Here is a 25,230-nt window from a genome sequence, read left to right on the forward strand (position 1 = left end):
TCGTAATGTATGTAAATGCTTTGGTTAGTTGGTTTTTGTTATTCCTCCTGTGTTCTGCCATGGGAGGTACCAAGGACTGAGGTTCTTGTGTGCGTGTGCAGGGGGCGCTGCAAGCCAAGGTTTCTCGCTAACCCTGCTTCGGAGCCACGTCCCCACTGGGTGAGAGGCACTGTACATAACGTGTACGTATATAAACATATATACGTGTGTATGTATATGTATGTGTACGCTCCGTACATCTAAGGCTTCGTGTATACGAATAACCTGCAGTTTAAGATTTTTGTGTAGGGGAATATCTAGAAAATAGATTATGCTGGAATGTTGCATGGATTTCATGGCTGTTACGGCTTCAAGAAGTTTTTTTTCCTCTATTCAGGTATTTAACGATTTTCCGTAAGTGAACCAGCTTTTGAAGTTAGACAAAAATGTGTTTGAAATAAGAAGCCATGTACTATTTTGATGATTTATTTTGACCATTAAAGTAAAAAGCACATTAATAAAGGAAGAATACTGATGTTTGGGCCCTATGCTAAACAGTCATAAGGTGAGCAGAGTGGACAAGTACCTCTAAAAGCTGACTCCAGGAATGTCTTTCGCAGAGTTGCAGGAAGACGCTCCTATGTTTTTTGGCTCAGGAACTCCTTACCCATACCTTTAAGGCAGGTGCTCACACCCTTTTTCTCCTAAGAGCTGTGCAGAGTTCAGGTTTTTGTAAATGCACCCACAGGAGGATGTGGTGAGATGTTTGGGGTGCTTCCTTTTTTTTTTTTTTCTTTTTTTAATATATAAGCAGGTAGTGGTTAGAGCAGCCACCTAGTAAGTGGGATGGCTGGGCATGATTTAAACCCACATTTCTCATTTCTCGCTTCTCAAGTGCACGTGTAACCACAGGGCATCAGTGCCTGGGAGGAGGTGAAAATGGAAGAGGGTTGACTCTGTGGTGTGGAGACCGTGCTCCTGCGTGGCAGTGCGTTACGGGGCTGCCAGGGGGCTGCTCCTGCATCCGCACCTTGGTCAATTGCTCAGGACCAGAGGTGAGGCCGTGGGAGCAGGAACCTCACTGTTTCTTCCTCAGGAGCACCCTAAAACCACGACTAACAGACACGGCCTCCCTCATTTTTGCTTGCACTTGGAAATACATATTTTAAATCTGATTTGTCCCACATGCAACTTTAGGAAGAAGAATAGGGGTGTTTCTGACAGGTCTTGACACGCAGCATTTTATCGGTATTAAAGACCCCAACCTGCAAGGCGTGTGAGACGCGGGCACCCCCAGGGCCTACCAGCCCTGTGGGTATTTTAACGTTGCAGTTTGGGGTCCAGGTATTTGTCCTCTCAGTAATTGCGTTTCTGTAAGTGGGGATGTGTGCGTTGTGTGTGTCCCTTCATGTGACACGCACCATGAATTAGTATTTACAGAGAGTTGCTTTTGGATTCTCCTGCCTTTTGGTTTAGGATGTGTGTGTCTTGAGGTAAGTGCAGCCAGGCAAAGCAGTGAGATCCCCCAACAAACTGGGCATGTAAGCATGTGTGGTAAATGTACAACACCCTGAAAGCCTAATTTTCATGTCAGGGTGGCAGCTGTTTCTCAGGACGTGTGTGAAGGACACTATTTAGTAACAACGATAACCATTAAATAAGGGACCAGCCCCGCTCCCCGTGAGGGGCGGCGGGCTGTGAGGCGCGGAATGGCGGCCCCACGCAGCTCCCTTCGATAGCTCAGCTGGTAGAGCGGAGGACTGTAGAGGCGCCGCCCGCGGGAATCCTTAGGTCGCTGGTTCGATTCCGGCTCGAAGGAGGCTCGGTTTTGCGCCGCGGGGCTGCCACCGATTTTATTTTATTTTTTTTTAATTTCGAAGCCGGTTCTGGTACCGGGGGAGGGTCAGGGGGTGGGGGGGACACGGCGGGGTGTGGGGGGGCGAGCCCGCTCCCCGTCACGCCTCGCCCCGCCGCCCCTCCTCCCGCTGCCCGCCCGCGGCTGCCGCGCGGCCCCGCCCCCGCCCCTTCGCGGGCGTCCCGTGCCGCGTGCCGTGGCGGCGGCGGCCAATGGGCGCGCAGTCCGCCTGCGCAGATTCAAACGGCGGCCCGGGAGGGAGCCTGGGCGCGAGATTCGGCGGCACCCGCCCAGCCCGCCGCGAGCGCGGGGCCGCGGCCGGCGCTGACAGGAGCGGGAGGAGGGGCAGGGGGCGGACGGGCCCCGCGCGCTCCGTCCGGGCGGGCCATGGCCGGGGCCGAGGGAGCCGGGCCGGGCCGGGGCTGAGGGCGGCCGGCAGCTCGCCGCGGATGCCGCGGGGCTCGGCGGGGAGGAGGGGGCCGCCGCCGGAGCCCTGCCCGCCCGCCGCCGCCGCCGCCTCCTCCTCGTTCGGCCGCCGGTGCCCGTCTCCGTCGTCCGGGAGGGCGAGCCCGAGCCCGGGCCCCTGCGGGGGCCGGGGGACGCCGCGCCGCGCCCCGCCGCCGTGGCGGCCCCCCCTATGGTGCGCGCCGAGGATGGCGAAGCGGCCGCGCAGGTGAGCGAGCTCCGAGCCCCGGGACCCCGCCAGGTGCCAACGTCTCCTCCCCTCCCTCCTCCTCCTCCTCCTCCTCCTCCTCCTCCTTCGCCCCCTATGCCCCCGCAGGTGCCCCCTGCCCGCTGCCCAGGCCGCGGCCCCCGCCGGCTCTTCCCTTCCTTCCCCCCTCCTCCTCGCGGTGAGGCCGGGGCCCTTCTCGGTTTGGGGGTGTCGCAGTCGGGCCTGAGGTTTCCTGGGAGAGGAGAGGACCTTCTCCTCGGGAGCTCCAGCCCCAGGTGGTCTTGGTGCGGTTTTCCTCTTGCTGACACGAAAATGGGTGTGTCTTTGCGTTCGGAAGGTGGGTCTCGGGGAGCTGTGTTATTGCTCGTTATTCTTGACCTAAATAGCAAATCACCTTCTGGCAAGCGATAAAGAAATGTAAAGGAGGAACGAGAAGGGAGAAGGATGCTCTGTGAGTATTGCTAACGTGTGTTACCTCTGGCACGTGGGCTTTACCGTGGCTACGCTCTCCTAATCTAACTGGGGATGCTTTCAAAGTTACAGGCGCCTTCCCTGATGCGAAAACAGTTCCTAAGCTAATACCCGTTTTCTGAAAAACTGCAAGTAAAGCAAGCAAGGAGTGCTTTGGGGTGCTGCTAGCGTGAGGAACAAAGATGCGCTGGGAGGCTTTGCTTGCAGGAGTCAGCTCACGGTGTTTTTGTTGCTCCTAATCTGCGTTCTGTAACGAGATATTTTCATCCGTGCTACTGCAAACAATAGTTTCGTCTTTACAAAGCTTTAGCCTGCGTTATCTATCAGTGCGGGGCGCTTTGATGTCAGAACAGAAAATAAAACTGGCTGTGGATAGCGGGGGAACCTTTGGGTAGAGATCAGTGGCCCCAGAAGAATGCTGTGGCGGGTGATGTTCCCCCAGACAAAATCATCCCAGCTGCAAGTTTACATAAAGGTGCCTTCAAGGTCATGGGCTTAAGCGTGCAGTTAAAAGAAACAAGTCTGGTGCAGCCCCAGATGGAATTAAGTTTAATTTTGTTAAACTGTGCTTGTTTTTTTGCGTTTGGAAGTTGTTTTTTCTGTCAATGGTTCTCACCTCAGAATTACAAAATAAACAAGACTTGCCTCGTGTTTGCCTTTAAAGACAGCTAGCACAGCTCGTGCAGTACTTTATTTATTCTTTCAGATCACTTATTTGGTGAAACTCGGTGCCTGTGTTCCCCTCACGTGGTATTTTAGTCCAGCTCCATAACTGAGCGAAACGTCAAACGAACAACCTAACATCCTTGAAAGTCTCTTCATAAATTGAAATTTTAAGCAGACAGCCCCAGATGTTCCTGTAGGAGTGATTTGTACACCGGCTGTGCCCAGCCCCGCACCGGGCCGGCCCCGGTCCCCACGGAAGGTGCCGGCAGCGGAACCGCAGCACCGGCCCCAACGGCCGCTGGCCGGCTCCTACCGGCGCTCTCGGCATCGCTGCCTTTTGTCTTTTGCTTTTCTTCTTTCTCCTTTTTTTTGTTTATTTTTCTTTTTTTTTTAAATCCCCCATCGCTTTTCACGCAACCAAAGACTCGGTTCTTGAATTAGGTTGTTGTGCGGTGGCTGAGCGGGGAGGTCACGTTGACAAAGGGCTTAACTGCCAGGCCAGATTTTTAGGTATAAGTGGATTGTGCGGTTTACTTGGTATAAAACAGGATTATGATACCAAGATACACTCCTGAAGTTTGTCGAGAGCCTGTGGGAAAGAGACAAAAAAGAGAAAAGGGAAGGAGGGAGAGCTCTTAGTTACCTGCGAGCTTAAATCCTATTTTCTTAAGTCCTAAGCCAGTTAAGGCAAAACTCTTACAATCATTGTTATAAAATAGATTTGCAGCTCTTTTTTTTTTTTTTTTGAGAAAATGGAACAATATTGACCTTTAGACAAGCTTACTGCCTTGCATCTTACTGGCTCCACAGAGTTTTAATATGTGTATGTGTTACGAACTATTTTCATTGCATCATGACACTAAGCAGGGAAAATCCTCATGGAAGATGTGGTGTAGGATGTAGAAGCAACGTTAAATATGCTGGCTTTGCAAGAGTTTGGCACGCCCTGCCTTGTAGTAATGCTTTCAAGCAAGTAGTGCTCTCCTGAAGCGACCGTGCACTCATGTTAGCTGCGGAGGAGATACTCGCTTCATGTGAAATAACTCATACACGAACGGCTGCTCAGCGTGCTGTGGGGGTGAGCTGCACGTTGTGGGAAGTAATTTAGAGCTCTGACACCTAATCAGTTCTCAGGATACCAGCACAGGTTCATTTCATTACCGGGAAGGGATTTAGTTACCTTTGGTTGAGAAAAGAAAGTCATCTTCGAGACTGAGAAGAATTAACAAACTTAGTTCTGAACATGAGCTCATGAATTTCGGCTGTCTAACGCGAAGCACTGACTTAGAAGTTTAAGCGATGTTTCCATGAAGCATTTCACCGTGCTTATTGGAAAGGCTTTGTTTGCCAAGGCTGTGAAGTAGGTGTTTCTCCGGTAGGTGGAGTGTGATCTACACGGAGCCACAAGGGCTACCTGGCCTCCTGCCCCTGACTCTTACCTTAGAGGGTCAGCACTGCTAGTGCAGTTATTTCTTGCTGCCGTATTCCTGTCTTCGAAGCTGGGAGTTGTCTCTAGTTCCTGTAACACTGAAGCAATGCTTTTATTCAAGGCAGGAGACCATTTAAAATCTCAAGCTGACGCTGAATTGCTTGGCAACCTTGTTGTGTTTGTTGTATGAGTTATGGAGACAGAATATAATTGTATCTTTTCAGTCTAGGAAACCCATTCATTTTATAAGCTTGCTTATTTAAAATAAAGGTTCATAAATATGTTACGAAAAGATGATCTTAATATCTTTTGCTTCAGATTTAAGTCTTGAATTGGAATGACTTATCTGTCTGTGTCCCAGTATATGGCCTAGAAACCGAAGCTAATTCTGTTCCTTTGACATAGTGACTATAAGGCTCCTTCTGGAGGCAGATGTTATGTTCAAGCAAATTCTGTGTGTCATAACAATATATACGGATTGGGGGGAAAAAAAGCTTGGAAAGAAAGTTTAGAAAAAAAAAGTTATTTAGAGTTATTTTAAATGCTACTTTTAACATCTTTGTTCTTCTGTTGTACTCTGCAGTGAAGAAGAAGATGACCTTCAATACGCAGATCATGACTACGAAGTCCCACAGCAAAAAGGTTTGAAGAAGATATGCAACAGGGTGAAATGGACCCGGGATGAGGTAATACTTTATTTTGCTTTAATTTCATTCCTATTCAATATTGTTAGCATGCTGAAATGTGTTATTCTTTAGTATTATATTGAGATAGCACATAGTATTTATTGGCCGAGCTTATGTCTTAACAGGATGAAAGGCTAAAGAAGCTGGTGGAACAAAATGGTACAGATGATTGGGCTTTCATTGCTAGTCATCTACAAGTAAGTTGAATCTTTGCTTCAGTTAAGTTCCCTTGTAATATTTATTTATTTTGGTCATATGTCTAGTTTGGAATTGAGGTGAAACAAACCAGAAACACTTAGTACTTAAAAATATATGTCTGTATTGTAAAGGATGATTGTAATTTGGACTTGAAATCTAGCTCAGACATCAGATAACCTTACTAGCTCTGACTGGGACTTGAATGATGATTCAAAATGACTTTTTTTTTTTTTAAAAAAAGCCTTATGTCCACACTTGCTGTTTGTTTTTATTATGTAATATATTCTGGCTTTCCAGCAGTTAGGAGAGTGGATTGCACCTGAAAGAATGCTTCAAAGCAGCAGGATCAATTTCCTAAACACCTTAGGAAAAGGTGTTTGTATGTTTCTGTTCTGTTTTTTGTTGTTGTTACAGTGATGTCAGCTTCCCTAACAAATACAATCTTTCCACCTAATATCTTCAGTTGCTATGAAGGAGGTTGACAGGAGCAGCACTGTGTTACTGATGCTCTTTTGCTAGGAAGACCAACTGGATCTTCAGTTAACAGCAATTAAAGGCATTCAGAAGCTGCCATGTTTTCACAACTATTTCACAAATAAACCCCTCTATTCTCCACAAAAAAGTGAAGATTGCTAGAAGGTGACTCAGGGGAGGAGATGCAGCCTGTGTTCTCCTTCAATTCATTGCTGCTAAACCAGAACTGAAATGACCTTATTGCTTTATCCCATCATACATCTTTGCTTCTCAAAATATGTTGTAATTTCAGAAATGGTAGGTAGAAACACTACAAGGCTACAACTTCCAAATTTTTCTTGCACTGAAAATAGGAACAGGTAGCCTTTATTGAAAGTCTGTCTTTCACAGCTTGTCTTCTCCAGGAAATTATTTATTCTTTTAACAAACTCTAGTGTTTAAACATAGTGTCTACTTGGGATTAACTTGAAGGTACTGTGCTTAACCTAATTTTAGGTGTAACAGTGTTCCGGATGTTTTTGAGGTCTTGCAGACTGCCTCTCATTTAACTTTGTCTTAGCATGGTAGACAAGCCCAGCGAAATGTTGAACTCAGTACTTGCTGTCCAGCAGCTTGCACTGAAGAGAGCAAATTAGCGTATCCCAGTGTCATAAAAGGTTTGCTAGTATGCTGTGTTGGGACAGGCTCTTATCTGTGTATTTTTAGGGATCTGACCAACTGCCCTAGTAGTCCCAAACTTTATTACAGATGCTTTTTAGGAGGTGAAGTGAAAGCTTCTCTTTCATAACTGGGAACAATATTTCAAAAGATCCTTAGTGAAGCTACAGAAAAGCACCATCTGTCCTTAGCAGAAAAAGCAATGTTGTTTAATTAGTGTGTGTTAGCTAAACTTGATATAAATCTCTTTTCCTTAACACTGTAGTAAAGAACTGAGAACACTTGCATTTGAGATATAAAGAACCTATACCTAGAAAAAAGATCTGAATAAGGCTTTTAATTTGAAATAATTTAATAATTCTGGCTAACTAATATTTTAATCTTATGTATTTAAAAGTTTAACCAGCTACACTGGTCTTCTGTTTCAGAATCGTTCAGATTTTCAGTGCCAGCATCGATGGCAGAAGGTACTAAACCCAGAATTGATTAAAGGTCCCTGGACTAAAGAAGAAGATCAGAGGGTAACGAGAACTAATTGATATTGTATTCTTTTACTGTAATAAAATTGACATATGGCTGCTAAGAGTGTCTACCTTTTTCTTAGGTTTCATCCCCACACAATGTCGGATGCATCTTGTGACATAGTGAATTACATTATATTATATTTTGCTGTATGTGAAGAAAAAAATGCAGCTGCTCTTAAGCAGATGGAGTGTAGGGTCTGCTCGAGTGTTTCATTTCCCTTTGCTCAGCTTGCTAGCTGAACTCTAGCTGACTAAGTAGAGGAGGTCTCTTTATGGCGCCAAAGATCAAAGGTCTTATTTACATCCTTTATTTCTTGAACCCATCAGGCTTACAGGAGTTGGGACTGAGGGAAGTTATTTCATGCTCTACTCTTAAAGAAGCTAATAACAGTGTTTTTGATTCCTTCTCCCTGCCTCTGTTGATCTGCCCTGCAAATTTCTGCCTTGTAAACCTGCACTGCACTTTAGGGAGGTATACACTGAGCTTTCACATACAATATTTCAAATCCACTGCTTATTGCAATTGCATAAAGCTTATAAGCTGTTTAAAACCAGCATTTGTCAAATTCTGGTTATGATCTGCCTAATGTATCATTTGACAGTTCTTGTCAGCCCTTTTAAGGAAAGGCTTCTATTGTGTTTAAAAGAGAAAACAAACAAACAAAAAACACAAACAAACACAAAAACCCCAACCTTGTAGAGACTGGATGGAGGTTGGAATGGAGGTTCTTATTTCATGTTGATGCTTCTGAAAGAAGTCAAACCAAGCATCTTCACCAGCTGCTTCTTCCAACTTTCCTAATGTCACTTTATGGAATGGATGACTGGAGTCCTGAAACGTCCAAATATCTGTTGTCATCGGTATATACTTATATTCTAAACCCAGCAAATGTGGGTTTAATAAACAATTTTTTGAAAAATAATTTTTAAAAAGCCAAGTCACGTTATACCTCTGTAGGCCTACTATCTTATTAAATTGACTATCATAATCCTTTCCTAAAACGTGAGTTCATCTGTGTTCTCAGGTTTTTTTTTTGATTAGGAAAAATTAGGAATTGTTTATAACATGCTTTTATTTGTGTTCCAGGTTATTGAATTAGTTCAGAAGTATGGTCCAAAGCGCTGGTCTCTAATTGCAAAACACCTGAAAGGAAGAATAGGCAAGCAATGCAGAGAGAGATGGCATAACCATCTCAATCCTGAGGTAAAAAAGTCTTCATGGACAGAGGAAGAGGACAGAATAATCTATGAAGCTCACAAGCGTTTGGGAAACCGATGGGCTGAAATAGCAAAACTTCTTCCTGGAAGGTGCTTTTCAACTCTATATTTGTGTTAAATATTGGAATATGGAAAGCAGTCATTTCAAAATTCTTTCCAATGTGATTTCCTAGTCAGAGATCATCTGTTGAAACTTGTTACAAGTTCTCTATCTTGATAAATAATGAAATCCTTATCTCTTTAAGATTTTTGCATTTGGTTATATTCTCCTAAAAAGACAGAAAACCAGAGAAGGTTCTCTAGCACCCTGCAGGTTCCTTCAAAATCCTGTTCACTTATAATACATCTAGTTTAAAAGAGCTGAAAAAGTTCTTGCAGAGCTGAAGAGAGTTCCTGCAAGTAATAGTGGAAGAATGCCTTAACATCCTACGACTTGATATCAAAGTGCCTTCATTAACATACATTTTGGGGTGACTTCCTTTTTTTTTTTTTTTCTAATTTTTGTGCAACACTTCTTTTTAAACCGGGCACTCAAAAAGGAGACTTTAAGTAACCTTCAAAACTCCAGGCTTAGGAATCGTGTATTGCAAAGTTTGTTGATTACCATGTAGAATCTAACTTAAGAATGAATTGTATGCTTTGTTCTCTTTATCTTTGTTTCAAGTGTGATTGCCAACTTACATGCTTGTAGAAAACAATTTCAGTGTATAAAGAGTTTAATGAAATAAAATTTTAGCCTTGTACTGTTACTAATTCAATGTTAAGCTGACCCTCTGAATTTGGTGTGTATATTCAGGAGGTGACTGCCTAGCATGTTCATAAGGAATGTCAGCTCTCGTTATGATGGAAGAAAGAGTCCTTTGGAATGTGTGTTTAAAAGTTTGAAAGTTTGATAAAGCATTGAAGCCATGAATTGCAGGAAATCCTTTGGAGGAATGGGAAGGGAATGGATTGAATCTGAATAGAATTTCAGAGAGGGAAGATGAGATTGTAAAGACAGAGGCATTGCTCACTTAGTAACTTATTAATTGAAAATAAACCCAAGATGAGCCTCTTACCTGTAGGTTAGATCCTAGACATGGGTGATGGTGAAGAGTGTAACAGTAGTGGGATGAAAAAGGGGAATACCTCTTGGAGTTGAGCTCTAGTCAAGCATACCTCTCTCTAATGCTAGTAGTAATATTGCTAGCATTTTAGATTGCAGTGCATTCATCCTCTACTCTTGCCTAGTACTAAAAGCGATTTCACCGTGCTTGTCAAACTGCAGGCCTTTTGTTTCCAGGGGAGTGGCAGTAGCTACTGGTCTTTTGCCATCCCTGCTTTCCCCAGACAAAAACAGGGCACCAAGAGTTATTGGGATGTTCTTCCACAAAGCTGCACATGCAGCTTTAGAGCTGGGAATGCATACTGTCATTTCAGGAAAGATGATTTCAAATGGTAAAATGCTGCCCATTGTGTTCTTACCATGCTGCAGGACAGTAGGCTGAGAGCCTTAGCTTGGTGTTTGCAAATTTTTAGCACAGGGTAAATGATCTTGTGATACAGAACATGTTGCTGTTCCAAGTATCTGAGAAAAACGATTCTCACCCGTGATAATAGCCAGAACCGAGGCTTTCTCTTTTCTGCGCCTATCTTCCTGCAGACTTGACATTCAATAGAAGAAAGTTTTGAATAGAGCAGCTTTCTAGTAATTCTGTCAAAAAACAAAAACAAAAAAAACCACTGATAGATCTTTCAAAGCTACTGGAGCTTTCTGGATTTGTGGCTTCAGATTAACCTGCTTGTAACAAACCCTGTGAACTATGCCATATTTTAAACTTTCTGAGATATGGAAACCAGTTATTGTTGTACACTTTCATTTTAGGACTGATAATTCAATTAAAAATCACTGGAACTCAACAATGCGAAGAAAGGTGGAACAGGAAGGATATTTACAAGATGGTATAAAGTCCGAAAGAGCTAGTTCATCCAAACTTCAGCACAAACCTTGTGTGACTATGGAACACTTGCACACTCAGAATCAATTTTACATACCTGTTCAGACACATGTAAGTTCTAAATTCAGAATAATTAGTGTTTCCCAGTTTCAAATCGTATATTGGGTTTGGAACTAGAAACAAATCTGTAAGAACGAAGATCTGTTAAATATTTTTAAGATGATATGGTAAGTTATGGTTTCTAAACTATAATAGATATCTTGTATACAATAAACTAGAGCTACTTTTATAGCTTTTTTTTAAGGGTATGTAAAATGATTTGTGTCTTTTAGATTCCAGCATACCAGTATGCCTCACCAGAAGGCAGCTGTATAGAACATACTTCTGCTTCTGCCAACTTAGTTCAGGTAAATTGTTGTGTGTTGTAAATGAAGAGACTGTACCATGTATTATGCTGTAAAATGAAGAGTAAACACATAACTTCAAAATGCCTCTAAGTCTTTATCATTCATCTAAATTTATGTGTGTTCCTCTGTAAGTAGATTTTCTGACTTGATCGATAGATAGTTCTAGATAGGAAAAAAGGAGCTGTCTTCATAGATCCCAGTGCTGCTGGGTTTGTTTGTTGTACTCTTTCTCTTTTTTTCCTCCTTAGGAGATCTTTACAAGATGATAGTGAAGGGCACAATACGTTATTTCTTTATGTAGTATGTAAACACAAGAATTGTGCTTATTTCTGACGGAAGTATGACTTAAAACAGTTATTAGTGAAATATTTAGATAAAAATTACAACCTGTTTGTATTACCTAATTCCTGTGAGATTTAAAGATGGGTTTTTACTACTTTATGTGTGTATTAAATAGAATAATATCTGAAAGATTCCATTCAAATAACTTTAACTAAAAGTTATGGCTGTACTTTTTTGCTCTCAATATGCTTTATTTTTTTCTGACTGATGAGCATTTGTCAATCAGCTGAAAATGCTGTTTTACAGCATTCTAAATACTGAAGCATTGAGAAACTAGAGAGAAAAAAAACAACACCAAAAACATATTGGTTCCCTTTTGCTCACATTTCTTGTTTACTAAGTAATGGATTTGAAATTCCTTGCGTGGTACAGACTAAATGTAGATGTTGGCTTGCAATATGACTTCCTGGAAGAATTCTTGTGAGTTTGAAATCAGTAAAACAATTTGACATAGAGAAAAATAGACATTTTGTTTGCACTAGGTGTGTTATATTCATTCTGCAGAACTCTGTACCTAACTATAAGTTTTCCTGTGCAGTTCATCTGCTTCATAGTGAATTTTCTTCTCTGATCTCAGTATAAGAATACAAATCCTAACAAAACCTCATATAGCTTCTGACACTTTGGATTGTGCTATAATAAAGAGATGTTTAAGATATTTGCTGCTCCTTGAAATCCTCCCTAAACCAGGGAGTATAACTAGTTTTGAAGCTCCCGGCATGTATTTTCACTTGCCTGTATTTATAGCAGTATTAGAAAGTTTTAGGGAGGTTTAAAAAACAAAATAAAACGAGAACATGATTAACTTGTTTTCATTTCTGATAGTAGTGGTAGAATGGTTTGTCTGGACATTCCGACAAGAAATGTTGATTTGAAACACTTTCTTACTTACTTACGTGCTTAGTTGAGGGAAGAACAAATCATTCAAAATTGTAGGAAACACATGAGAACACAAACACATCTATCGAGATGCCAGTACTGTTGATTCTATGAAAGGAGGAACTGAGTAACTTTTTTAGTTAAAAGGTGCTATAGTATACTTAGCGTTTATAGACCACATTAGAAACCATATTAGCTTGTTTACTACTTTAACACCAGATCCATCTCCTTTTAATTGCTGGAGTTGATTTACTTGCAAGTGACTACTGCATTACAAAATATGACACAGCTGGAACGGCTCTGTTCCAGCTGTGTGAGAGATTGCTGGTAAAAATGTGGCTGAAGTATGATGTAGATCCTTGCTGTGAAGGGGTGACAGAAGTGGAAAATAGTAATGGCTTCTTTCTTCAATTTTTCAGCAGTCATTTATTGATGATGATCCTGATAAAGAAAAGAAAATAAAGGAGCTCGAATTGCTGCTTATGTCAGCAGAGAATGAAATCAGAAGAAAACGAGTATCATCTGTAAGGACTGTAAATTTCTGTAAATATTTTAATATGCTTTACTGAGATTAATCTTTGGTCAGGCGTGTTTGGATTTGTATGGTATTTTTTCATCTGACCTTCTAAAATCAAAGTTATTGTTCAGTTGTAAAACAAACTCTATATGTTAAATTGAAGCAAAATATTTTTAGTGCCGTTTTCTAAACTGAAAACAACAGAAATGTGACCTGCAATTTGACACTTATTCCTAATTTAAGGCCTACAATTTTAATTCTTTTCAAAGGGTAGCAAGTGCTTGTTGATATCACTGCAATTCAGTTTTATAGATCAGCAACGTCAATTAACTGTCCATCAGAGAAAAGTGAAAGATGTATTGGATTTGTACTATTTGATTTCAAAAGTTTATCTCTGGTCTTGTGTATTGTATTTTTGTCAAACTTCAATGTGTGCTTGCAGTACGTATTATCCACATTTGGACATGTCAAATACTATATAAATTTGCACTGTACATAATTTTCATGTGCTTGAGTAGTATGGGAGAAGCTTGCAAATGACAGCCATTTCCTCAGGAACAGAGGGCTGTGAGCAACATCAAATACTTAACCCAACCTTACTGATTGGTATTTTAGATTACAGGTCAACCTCCAGTTTTTACGTGGTGGAGCTATTTCTGTCATTCTCTTGAAACAGTGCGATGTTCTCCTTATATAGTAGAATCTACTTCGCTTCTAGATTTTCAGTGCAAACCAGAATCTGCTTCTTGAGCACTAAGTGGTATACTAAAATGGGATAACCACTTAGAAGTTAAGCAGGCTGTCAGGGTAGAATCTTCATTAAAAATCTGATCGTACTGGAAGTATTTCACATTTTAGGAACAGTTTCTAACCTTAAAATGTACCTTGTACTTTAGTGAAGATGACTTTGTAATATGCTAATGTTCAGGAACATGGGAGATTTCATCACAGATGGCTTCCAATACAACCAGTAATTATCTATGTACGAGCATGTATAAAATATGAATGAGGGTTGAGATAAAAATCTGTCAGGATTTGAGAATGTTTAGAATATTAACATAAGGAGAACGCTAACTGCATTAATGTGGACAGGTAATTGGTGTTTGAAAAAGCAAAAGTTAATAGTTTAGCTTAGTCTTTCCACATACTACTTATTTTCTCCCCCACTTAACAATTGACTCTGTTCAACTTCTAAGTTGAGCAAGATTAACATATTTCTTCATACTTTTTAGCAAGCTGGAAATTTACCTACTTGGTCTGGAAGTTTTGTCATGGAAGACTGTGTGTCTAATACACTAAATAGCCTTGGGGAACAAACAAGCGAGTTCTACAGCATGGATGAGACCCAGGGCACATCCGTTCAACAGAATTCACCCACTAAGTATTTGGCAGTGGAAGCGAACGCAGTGTTATCATCTCTACAAACCATTCCTGAATTTGCAGAGACACTAGAGCTTATTGAATCTGTAAGTCTGTATTCGTTCTAATAAAAAGTTTATTTAGGCACGTCGAAACTTTAATGGGTATAAAATGTTTCTGTGAATACCTTATTCTGCACTTGCCTGTAGTTTCACCCAGACTGAGTGATTTGTTTTATTGCCTGCTTTAAAGCATTTGGAGTTTTAGCATTGTGTGGAAGGAGTATAATACAGTACATGACTTCTGAAGGTAGAGAGGTAGAGAGCTGTTAGATTGGTGAGTCGTGAAATAATCTCAGATAAGCCTGCTGGTATTTGACTGTTTTGTATCTTGCCTTGTAGGATCCCGTAGCTTGGAGCGATGTCACCAGTTTTGACCTTTCAGAGGCTGTTGCATCTCCTGTCAAGCCAGCTCCAGTAAAACTAATGCGGATTCAACATAACGAACGGGCTGCAGAGTGCCAGTTTAACGTCGGTGTTGTGCTCGATGGCAAAAAACACAATGTCAGTGGTGAGGAAGAAGGAATTTGTTCAACAACTCCAAACTTAACAAAATTCAGCACTCCACCTACTATCCTAAGAAAGAAGAAGAGATTGCGTGTTGGGCAATCACCAGTTAATGAACTGAATGATGGCTTATGTAATGATGCCATCAATGTTGCACTAAAGCATACGCCAGTGAAAACACTACCATTTTCTCCATCACAGGTGAGTTTATTTTTAAATACAGCTAAACTAGGAAGTCTGCAGGGCGTGGGTTATAAATTACAATTACTTTCTCCCCTATTAATACATTGCAGCTTAAACAAGTATGTCTAAAAACTTCTTAAAACATGTGTATAAGGGTAGATCTATCAAAAAGAATTTTTAAAATAACAGGTTTCCTTTGTTTTGAAAATTAACTTCCATGCTGGGGAGGATTAATGTCTCAGTTCACCCTTTCTCATGCAAATTGTTGTAGGTAGAAGCTTATTGTCTATGGCATAAACAAGCAGTAAGAATTTTAACAAGTTTCAATGATAAATACGGCAAACGTTGTGGAGTATAAGCCAAAGCTTATTGGGGCTTATCAGTAAAAGCTCTTCTGATATATGCTTATGTATTTTTAGTGCTCAATAACAATGGTGAAGCTTTGTCCTTTAAGTTGACTTAGTTTTTTTCTCTCATGCTTAGTTTTTCAACACTTGCTCTGGAAACGAACAATTTAACCTTGAAAATCCTGCATTCACATCAACACCAATCTGTGGGCAGAAAGTTCTCATTACGACTCCTCTGCACAAGGAAATGACACCAAAAGATCAAAAGGAAAATGTCGGGTAGGGTTATGACATTAAGCATTTGATGGTGTTGCTCAATATACACAAGTTTTTCTAAATGCTGAGAAATTAGTCTACCTGTTTGTATGCTACGAATGAGTTTTAGAAACCCTCACACCTAAATATTTGTGTACTAACATAAACTGGCTTCCTGTTTTTAATTTAACAGGTGGTTAAAATTTTTCCTTTTTTGAAATACAGAACAAAATCCATTTAACGTTTTTATATGCCTGGGGCAATATTGTGGCGATTTTAATACTTCTTGATTCATGATGGTGGTATCTATTGTGTGAATTAAGGTATTTTAAAATTGTTTGTTAGATTCATTTTATTACATTACTGTTGATAAAGTAAAATATTAAAATGCATGTGTGAAAACTTATCTATGTTTGAATAGTTTTAGAACTCCCACAATCAGAAGATCTCTGTTGGGTTCAACACCAAGGACACCAACTCCTTTTAAAAATGCTCTGGCTGCTCAGGAAAAAAAGTATGGTCCTCTTAAACTTACGGTATGTGATGACGTCATTTATTTTCTTCTTTTTTAAATTGTCCCCTCTTGTTTTTGAGATATCGTGAGCCTCAGCATGATCTTAAAAAGCATTTTCGAACAGCGCTAATGTCTCAGTGAATTTCAGCGTTATCCAAGAGAACAGCTAGACCATGGATTAAAAAAAAATAGAATGTTTAATATGTTTCAGACTTTCTATGCTGAACAGACTGGTGTCCTTCAGTGTAGTATGAAGGCATTGCCTTTTTGAACAGTATTCAGTACATGCAAACACTTGACCCACAGTAATCTTCTAGGAGTACTGACATAGACTAAAACATTGTTCCTGCATTTGTGAGGTGTTTCAAATTTGTGTAGCCTTGCTAACACTGTACCTCCTACTAGGTGGTAACATCATTGTCTGAGAACTTAGTTTTAATACTTCAGCATTCTGGTTTTCAAACAAAATTATAAGTGAGTGAAAGGGGGTGTGTTCTCCAACCGGATAACCCTGTAAGAGCAAACTGGAGAAGATGAATGACTGAATGAGTGACTAATTGCTTATTTTAACCAATGTTCACGTTTAACTTGAAAAAATGCACTATCTGAATCTTCTGGGCCATGTAAGACATGAGTTGTTTTTTTGGTTTTGGTTCTTCTGTACTGCTAGGTTTGAAACCAGATAATTATCACAGCATGCTAGTATTTTGAGCTTTTTTGTATGGGAAGATGTTTAGAAGTGTTATATCCCTCCTAGGGGTGTACTTGAGTGAACTCTAGAATTTTCTTCAACCTAAAAACAACCCCCTAATTTAGGAATTCATGTTTCTTCTGATTCTTCTGGCTGTCACAGAAGACCTTTTCTAGTTGACTATGAATAATGTTACATATTTTTCAATTAATCCGATTTTTGCTCCCTTCTTAGCCTAGCTAAGGTATGCTAATGCATAATAACTTTTGGAATTCAGTAGACATATGCTTTTAAAGTTCTGAAAAAATTCCAGCCAATGTATATTGACTACTTCTTTTTTTGCAAACACAGAAGGTAGCTCAGAGTTTGCCACAGGGCTTGGCACCATCTGTGTTACCCTATAGATTCACAGTCTCTCACTATGCAAATGGAGTGGTTTGGCATTTCTGTTTCTGTCCACTGTTAACCTCCTGTTCAAAATCAAATTTTGAGGGCTTAAGGGAATTCTTCTCCTGTTGGTACACAAAGGAGCCATCTGTATGGCTTCTGTGAAATTCTGTACTGTACTTAGGACTATCAATGTCTTATTCAAAGATTTGTGTTAAGATTGATATAAATTCCTTTCCCAACAAGAGCCATACTTTGATAGTACACTTTTTAGTATGTTTTTGTGCATATATACATACATGTCTCTATGTGCTTAGTGTATATAAGGAATTTTTATCCCCTTGTCAGTGGGTAACTCGCTAATAAATGCGAACAAATAGTTCACGTCTTCTTTGATGCTGTCTTGTGTGGTTTTTGTTTTTTTGAGGCACTGTGTACAAGTATATGGTTTATCTGGCTACAAATAATGTGGAGTAGTGTGAATTATAAAATCTGCGTATTCTTGAAATGTTGATCTGTAGCTTATTAACTACAATGGCTTAAATCCTTTATCTGTTATGTTTTGCAAGATCTTTTATCTGGCAGATGTAGAACATGGTAAAAAATAGAAACTAATAGACTTCCTGTATTTTCTCCTCCAATTTTAATTAACTTAGTCGCAACCACTTGCCTTCTTGGAGGAAGACATTAGGGAAGTTTTGAAAGAGGAAACTGGAACAGATATATTTCTCAAGGAGGAAGATGACTCTGTGTATAAAAGCTGCAAGCAGGAGGTAATTTCACAATAATAATTTCGGATAGGAAATAACTGCTTTTAAATAATATTTTACAATCTTTCTCTGCAAAACATTTCTTGCAGCGCAATTCTTCTAAAAAAGTCAGAAAATCACTGGTCCTAGATCCATGGGAAAAAGAAGAGCTTGGTGCCCAGCTCTTTGCTGAAGATAGTGGTTTGGATGTACAGGTGGGTATTAAACTATTAAAGAGCATCACTGGCAGCAACATTAACATAGAATTGAATATTTTTCACTGTATCATCTAAAAGACTTTGGATTGAGGTTAGAATCATAAATCTATGAAGTGAAAATCACCTTCATGTTGAACTATTACTTTAAGTACTTAAGCAATACTTGAACATTGCTCTTCCATTCATGAATTCTTTCTTTTAGGCCCTCAGGGCAGGGAAGCGGGAAATTTTGACTAGGGAAGTGGCATGGATGCTTAGCAGGCTTGCCATTACAGCAGCATATTTTCCATGCTGGTTAACTAATAAGCTTTAGCATACACAGCACGCTGAAGCTGTCTGTAATTCACCAAGTAGATGGCATTTACCCCTGTGTTTTGCATGCTTGACAATGTGGTAGGCATGATTTGAGGATACGTAATTGCATATTGGGCATATTGTTTTTCTTTTTCCCACTTCACGTAATAGCAGAATACTTTAAGAATTACCAAGTGTGTGGGAGATAAAGTTTGTGGTTTTCCTCTGCCTGAAGGAATTCAAATAACTCTCCCTCAGCAACCAAGAAATCAGGAGTTCAGAGATGGGACTGTCTTGGTCTTTCATTTCTTTAAAAAGTGGCCCGATATTTTTTCCACTTGAGTGACTGAATAAATTAATCTTTAGTCTTGTAGTTTGTGGGGAAAGCTTTATTATAATATAGTTCTTAATTAAGCACTTACATGCATTATTTTCTGAAAGAGCAAATGTCTATGAATTGCAATCAGGTGTTAAGTGATGTTCAAGAGGTAGGAGATAAAATGAACAGGTGCTTAAGTCATACCCCTTTCTGTTTCTTGTAGCTGTTTTTCTAAATTCCCTTCTTAAATGCTTCAGACTCCACTACCAGCTTAGGTGTCTATCTTATTGGGTGTTAGGTGCTCTGCCACCTAGTGGAATTTCTGTGCTTCCCCAAGAACACCTCTGGCTTCTTGTATTCCTCACTGCTGCGGCCATTCAAAACGGAAACAAATATTCAGTGGTGCCTTAGTAAAGTCTTGTTATGGCATGCTATATTGTGCATCTCTGATGGTCAGGTTATCAAGCCTAAACCAAGATACACTATGAGTATTTGGTATATTAGAGGCAGTGGATTGGGAGAAATTGCTTTTCCTCCATCTCGGTGAGGGATGCTGGTACGACAGGCACATTGTCTCCTATGAAAAGAGACGGAGGTTTAATACCTGATTTAAAAATGAAAAATGTGCTAGTCGTTAAGTGGAAATTGTGTGTCAGTGGGGGAGGTAAGTTAAGAATGAGGTCTAAGGGAGCATATGTAAAGGCAGTTAAACACATTTTAATGGGGTATTTTTGTAAGTGAACAAGTATGCATGCCACAGTTACTCTCTGCCATATACCTTTTTCCATCTTTGCTGTAGTGAAGCTGGATTATTTTCTTCTTCATTTCCACAAATGTTATCAGCATATAAAACTCTTCTGTGGCCAATCCAGTGCTTCAGTTCTTAAAGCAGTTCTTCCCCTGATACTGCTCTTGATATGGGCTTTTTTTTTTTTTTTTACTCTAGTCTCCTTGTCCTTACTTTCACAAGGGTTGTACTAAACTGAATTACAAGTTTTTTTTCTTTAGAATTATTCTGTAGTTACCACTTGACTTGATAAAGTTTGCTCTTAACAGAATGACATCAGCTGTAGCAAGGCTTTATATGGGAGAGAGAAACTATTTACTCAGTAATGCTGAAACCATGCTAGCAGCTAATCATTTTACTGTGCTCAGTATTGACTGTGAATCCTAGTATAGAGCAGGCTGGTTCGCTTATGCAGTGTTCATCACTTCCTTTCATTTTTTTTCCTAGGGTCTGTCTGATAGTATTTGCTTTGTTTTCATTTTGGCTTCTCTTCAAGCAGTTGAACATTATTTCTATGAAATACTAATTATTATTCATGTTCCCTACCCGCTTTTTTTTAATAGTCAGAAAATGTATATACTACGTCTTTATTAATGATACCATTGTTGGAAATACATGACAACAGATGTAACCTGACATCAGAAAAACAGGATACAAATTCATCAAACAAAGCAAATGCAGTAATTAAGAAGAAACTGAATGCATGTGCTTCAAAAAATGTCAAAATGGAGAAAGCTCTTCAGGTCTGGTTTCAAAGTTTTCTGTTAGTTTGGTTAGCTGGGTAACTATTAAATATTTTTGTTTTGTTTCTGTCTTCTAACATCTAGAACAGTTCTATTCGGTTATCTAGTTTGGGTCGGTGTTTCCATTATCCATATTTCTCATAAGTTGGTTGTATGGTCCTTGAAGTATTTGCTCATACCCAAGTTCATTAAATGTGACCCTGATGCTTCAATAAATGCTCCCTAAGATTTAAATATGTGTGCTTGTGGAGGGGTCAGGATAGCAGAGATGTAGAAGATAGGATTGGGTGCTCAAGTCAAGCACTAAGAAAGTTTGCAGCACTGACTTGTTGCAAACTAAACTTCCACAGCACCTACGTTTCTTGAATTTGTCTGGTCCTTGCTTCATAATAACCCCAGTGGGATTCGTTAAGCAGAATTAGTCCGCAGGTTCTGTTTGGTAATTGTTCTCGTAAAGTGCCTGTTCTTGTACAACTCTATATTTTCCATATAACTAAAACTGTTAATTGGTTCGGCTAGTGGAACCTAGTTTGTGTGTGTGCGCTTGTGTCTTGACCACCAGGTTTAGGGATTTGGCACCTGTCCTAATTTGCCCTGTAGAAGTTAATGTGTCTTCTCAGAACATCTACTTATCTGAATAAATTAAGGGGAAAAAAATAAAAAAATGAAAGGCAAGGCACCTGGAGTCTGATCTTCCATGGTCCACTTAATTGCTCTAACATTCTTCCATGGTCCACTTAATTGCTCTAACAGTGTTTTTAAGCACAGAGCCAACAGTATTTCTTTCTGATACTTCTTAATGAGAAGGAAGAATAAACCTCGTATAGTTGTTCCATAGCTATTCCAAAACAGAATTAAATGCTGTGAATTACAGTAAAAGTGACCACATCTATCTGACTGAGAAGTATGCACTTCTGAATACTTGAAAGGAGGGCTTATTACTGTATTTGCTAATATTCTTATTGAACCATCTTACTCTTTTCCTTCTTTCTCCTCAGGGAAATTCCCTCTCAGTTTACTGGCTTCTCTAAACATGATGCCTTTCCGTGAAATACACAGAAATTCAAATGGCTGATTTTCTCTGTGATTTTTTTTCTCTGTTACGTGTTCCTCTCCCTCCCTCCTGCATGAACTAGAATCTTGCAATCTTCATTATGCTGCAGTCTGCTAATGTCAGGTCTAATTTAGAACTGCTACGAATCAGCTTGAGGTTCAATAACTCATGTAAATGTGCAGGATTTACTTCATGGAAGAAGCAGGACTAGTGGCTCAATTATTCTTCCATTCATTATTTTTACTCCTAATGCCTTTGCCATTTCTAATATATCCCCAAGACGTCTTACTGTTCTTCCACAGCTGTCAGTTTAGTTCTTTTCAGCTGCCAAACCATTTTGCCTTCCTTGGTGTCACCAGACAGCTGTCAATAATGTGTTTTGCTGCCTGTTCAACTTAGCACGTTTAAAGGGAAAGATATCCAAAAGAAGATGACTTAATTAACTTCTCTTTTATGTTAAAATTGTTGAACTAATCTGTTTTTAAGTGCATTTTTTGGTGTGTGTTATAGCTTAAAAATGTAACACAGATATACTGCTGCTGAGCTGGATGGGGGGGGAAGAAAGAGCTTTGTCACAGGTTTTAGGTATTGTATTGTAGACTCGAATCCTTCTCATTAAAATACAGTATTGCTAGAATTGGATAAGTTATTACTACTCTGGAAGGCTGCATGAGACTTGCTTAATTCTAAGGAAGAAGCATTTTAGTTAAAAGAAGAATCTTTTTAACGGAATTCTCTTTTATGCAGTCAAATTGTGAATGGGAAGCAGTTGTTTATGGAAAAACAGAAGATCAGCTTATCATGACTGAACAAGCAAGAAGATATCTGAGCACGTACACAGCTACCAACAGCACTTCAAGGGCTCTGATTCTGTGATGGTCACTGCAACTGACAACCGTCTCTTTCCATTGAAACTGGTTCAATGTCGAAGGAGATTCCAGCACAATACTTGTGAATTAAGTCTTTACTTTGAGACAGTCTGCTAAGGGAAACCTTAAAGCTTCCTTTCTTCTCTCGACTGACAAAGAACAGACATGAAGCTCTACGAAGGGATAGTACAACCAGTTCTGCAATGCATTTCTTACATATTAAAAAAGTGACACCCTGAAATACTATAAAGAATGGTAAAGAGCATTGCAGTACACATCAACTTACAGTTTTTAAGTCTATTTTTCATATTTATTCTTTTGACTTGCATTGCTTTTTTCTGCTAGTGCATTTTTGATATAGAGTAGGTTTATAGATTGTTAATGGTTTCTGAATGAGCAACATACATGACTGAATGTGCTTTTGCTTATGTAGCATTTTTCTAGTATACAAAGAAACACAATGGGGAGGTGTAAAAAGGAAGGATAGAAAGTTGCACTACTAATTTTTTGGTATGCTGCAAAACAGTGAAATTAACTACAGTGTTAAATATATTTATTTGCGAATGGTACTAGAAGTAGGCAGAGGGGGTGAATTAGGTTTTAGTGTAAAGCATCAGTATTTTCTTCATAAATCTCAAAATGAGATGATTGTTGAATGTATTGTACAGTATGTAGGAACAGGGAAAATTTTGTAAATTGGAAAGGAGTCTTTTTATAATTTATTTTCATTTTAAAGCTTAAATGTAGATATTTATATGTATGCAGGTTGTCTAGAAGCCAACGTTGTTTCCTGTTAAAACAGCTGAAATGAAAAAGGACAAGTCTAACCTTAGAGTATGGTATAGCAGAAGAATTACAAAGGTGAAGTGTACAAATCTATACTGTATGTTACATCTACATAAAGATTGCACTATAACCCTTAAATCATGTTGGTCTACAAAATAGTTACAAGGTATACCTGAAATACAACTACTGTTCCCATACCTTGTTTTAATATATTTAGAAAAGAAGGTTAGGGTCCTGTATGTGACCCAGGAGTACTTTGTCCTGCATAGGAACTAAAAATTAATGCATTTTTAATCTTTTTTATTTTAGAAGAAACTTGGCACCTTGGATCTCAAAACAGTTTTATCTGCACTAAAGTTTGACCATTATATACTTACTAAATGTTTGAACAGCAAAGAACATTATTTTATTTATGAAAATCTTTGTCCTTATTTAAAGTAATACAGGTCACAACAGTTGCTTTAGTTGCCTATTTTAGGTATTTGCACTTATTTTATGTCTTTTTTTTTTTTTTGAAGGAATGTTTTCATTTGCTTTTGTTGTAGAAATTTTTATGTAGTTAATTTCTAGCAAATTGCAACGGTGTGTTATCAACAAATACTGACAGGTAAATAGGCTTGTACACTGTAGTTTTAGCTATTTATAATTCAAACACTCTTCCTCTCCACTCCCGGGTGTGCTGCTACAGATAGTGGCAGAATCGGCTTGCTGCTATGAGAGATGGAAAGAGCGAGCATCATATGCACTGTATGTAAAATTACAAAAATGATGTCAGGTTCTCTAGTTAACTTTATGAGATCAACCAGTACTATGCAGGGTGTGGAAAGTATTCCTATCATTTCAATATCAAAGATGGTAGAGAATAATTTATTAATGGAGAATTTTAACGTGATGAGTGGCACAAAGAAAGTAAATGGTTATTCAACTTTTTTAAAACATCTCAGAGCTTATACAATCCTTATTTTTAGGAGATTTTTTGATATTAAATATTCACCTGGCTATGATAGTAGTAGACATAAACATTTTTAGCAGTTTTTAATTCAGATCAAAATTTTTAGGGGCGGGGGGGGGATCCTATTAGTAATGGGATTGGAAAATACCCATCATGCCAGGATTAACCTCACCTATGAAAGCTGAGAGGAGGCAATTGGAATTCTTGGCAGTACTAGATTCAGATTACCAGAACGGATTTAAGAAAAACATTCTATGCTGGAGACTGCATTTAATTCACAAAGGATGAAATAACACCTTGAGAGAGAATGAATATCTGGAATCTGGATGATATATTTCAGTAGAAGTGGTATCACGAAAACTGCCTATGCCAAGTTTAAGCATAGATTTATGATAAGTAGTTTTAATTTGTGTTGGTATTGGTTGGATTGTCTAGTTAACTCCTACTTTGTTGCTTTAGCAAGAAGGTTTTAATCTTTGATATGTCAGGCATCTTTTATTACTTTTTGAATGTTGTGTGCATTTGCATTTCTTTCAGTTTATAAGTAGATTGTACATGCAGCAGCCAAACTTGCATGAAAATTCAATACATATTACTCCATTTTTTTGTTTTAAGGTTTGACATAATGTACAACAAATGCCTTGTTTATCTTTGTTTTTGTTGTACTACAACTTTTCTTTTATGTAAGAGACTCTCACATACAATACAGACCGTATTAATGTCAGAAATAAAGCATCTACATACCAGGTTACCGCATGTCCCTTTTGTTGGAGACCTGAAACCCTTGGTGCTCTTTAAAGCAATATCTCTGTATGCATGTGCATGTGATGCTGCAAGTAACTTAACCTTTTCTGGACTGGGCACAGAGAAAAAGTGATCGTGTGAGTCAGTGGGTTACAGAGCAACACGTGCTTCAACTGAACCTACGTGTAAGCCTCCTGGTTAAAAACTGTGCTCGTCTTTCAAATTTTTAACACAAATACTTAAATACTTATGTACACGAGGCAGTTAGCGGGGTAAAGAATGTTGCTAGAGTAAAGCTGTTTTGTGTTCCCATCATTTATATGGTAGAAATGATATTCTAATAAGTGTGCTTGGATTGCGGGAGTAAAGAGCAAATGTAAGCTGTGCAGCAGGATTTTTTTTTTTTAATACCAGCATGCCTTAATCTGAATTAGACTTTGTTTTATCTTGCTAGAGACGTGGGCATTCATTGCCTTTCCCAGATTTGTGACAAAATATAAA

The 25,230-nt window shown here is 39.3% G+C and overlaps 1 protein-coding gene across 4 annotated transcripts; it reads left to right on the plus strand.

Annotated features, from left to right (window-relative positions):
- On the plus strand, positions 1-24,731 carry MYBL1 (MYB proto-oncogene like 1). Of its 4 annotated transcripts, none has more exons than XM_083827471.1 (16): positions 1-182; positions 5,657-5,759; positions 5,885-5,956; positions 7,517-7,609; positions 8,700-8,920; positions 10,695-10,878; positions 11,100-11,174; positions 12,815-12,919; positions 14,145-14,378; positions 14,673-15,038; positions 15,504-15,646; positions 16,044-16,158; positions 17,871-17,987; positions 18,074-18,178; positions 20,145-20,324; positions 22,126-24,731. In XM_083827471.1, exons 1-16 carry the CDS (start codon positions 16-18, stop codon positions 22,252-22,254), a joined length of 2,409 nt encoding a protein of 802 aa, XP_083683597.1. In that variant the 5' UTR covers positions 1-15; the 3' UTR covers positions 22,255-24,731. The 4 variants fall into 4 exon arrangements, with proteins under 4 accessions (XP_083683597.1, XP_083683594.1, XP_083683595.1 ...); XM_083827468.1 differs by lacking the exon at positions 1-182 and adding an exon at positions 2,032-2,507; XM_083827469.1 differs by lacking the exon at positions 1-182 and adding an exon at positions 2,032-2,507 and having other exon boundaries at positions 12,818-12,919.
- The last annotated feature ends 499 nt before the right edge of the window (positions 24,732-25,230 follow it).

Source organism: Anser anser (assembly GCF_964211835.1).
Source record: "Anser anser genome assembly, chromosome: 2".
In the NCBI taxonomy this organism is placed as follows: domain Eukaryota; kingdom Metazoa; phylum Chordata; class Aves; order Anseriformes; family Anatidae; genus Anser; species Anser anser.

Bases quoted from the DNA above. Each gene is read 5' to 3' on its own strand.
- MYBL1 (XM_083827468.1), top strand. From the start codon at position 2,047: ATGGGCGCGCAGTCCGCCTGCGCAGATTCAAACGGCGGCCCGGGAGGG. The intron at 5,957-7,516 runs GTAAGTTGAATC...CTTCTGTTTCAG, and splicing joins TCATTGCTAGTCATCTACAA to AATCGTTCAGATTTTCAGTG. The intron at 20,325-22,125 runs GTCTGGTTTCAA...TCTTTTATGCAG, and splicing joins AAATGGAGAAAGCTCTTCAG to TCAAATTGTGAATGGGAAGC.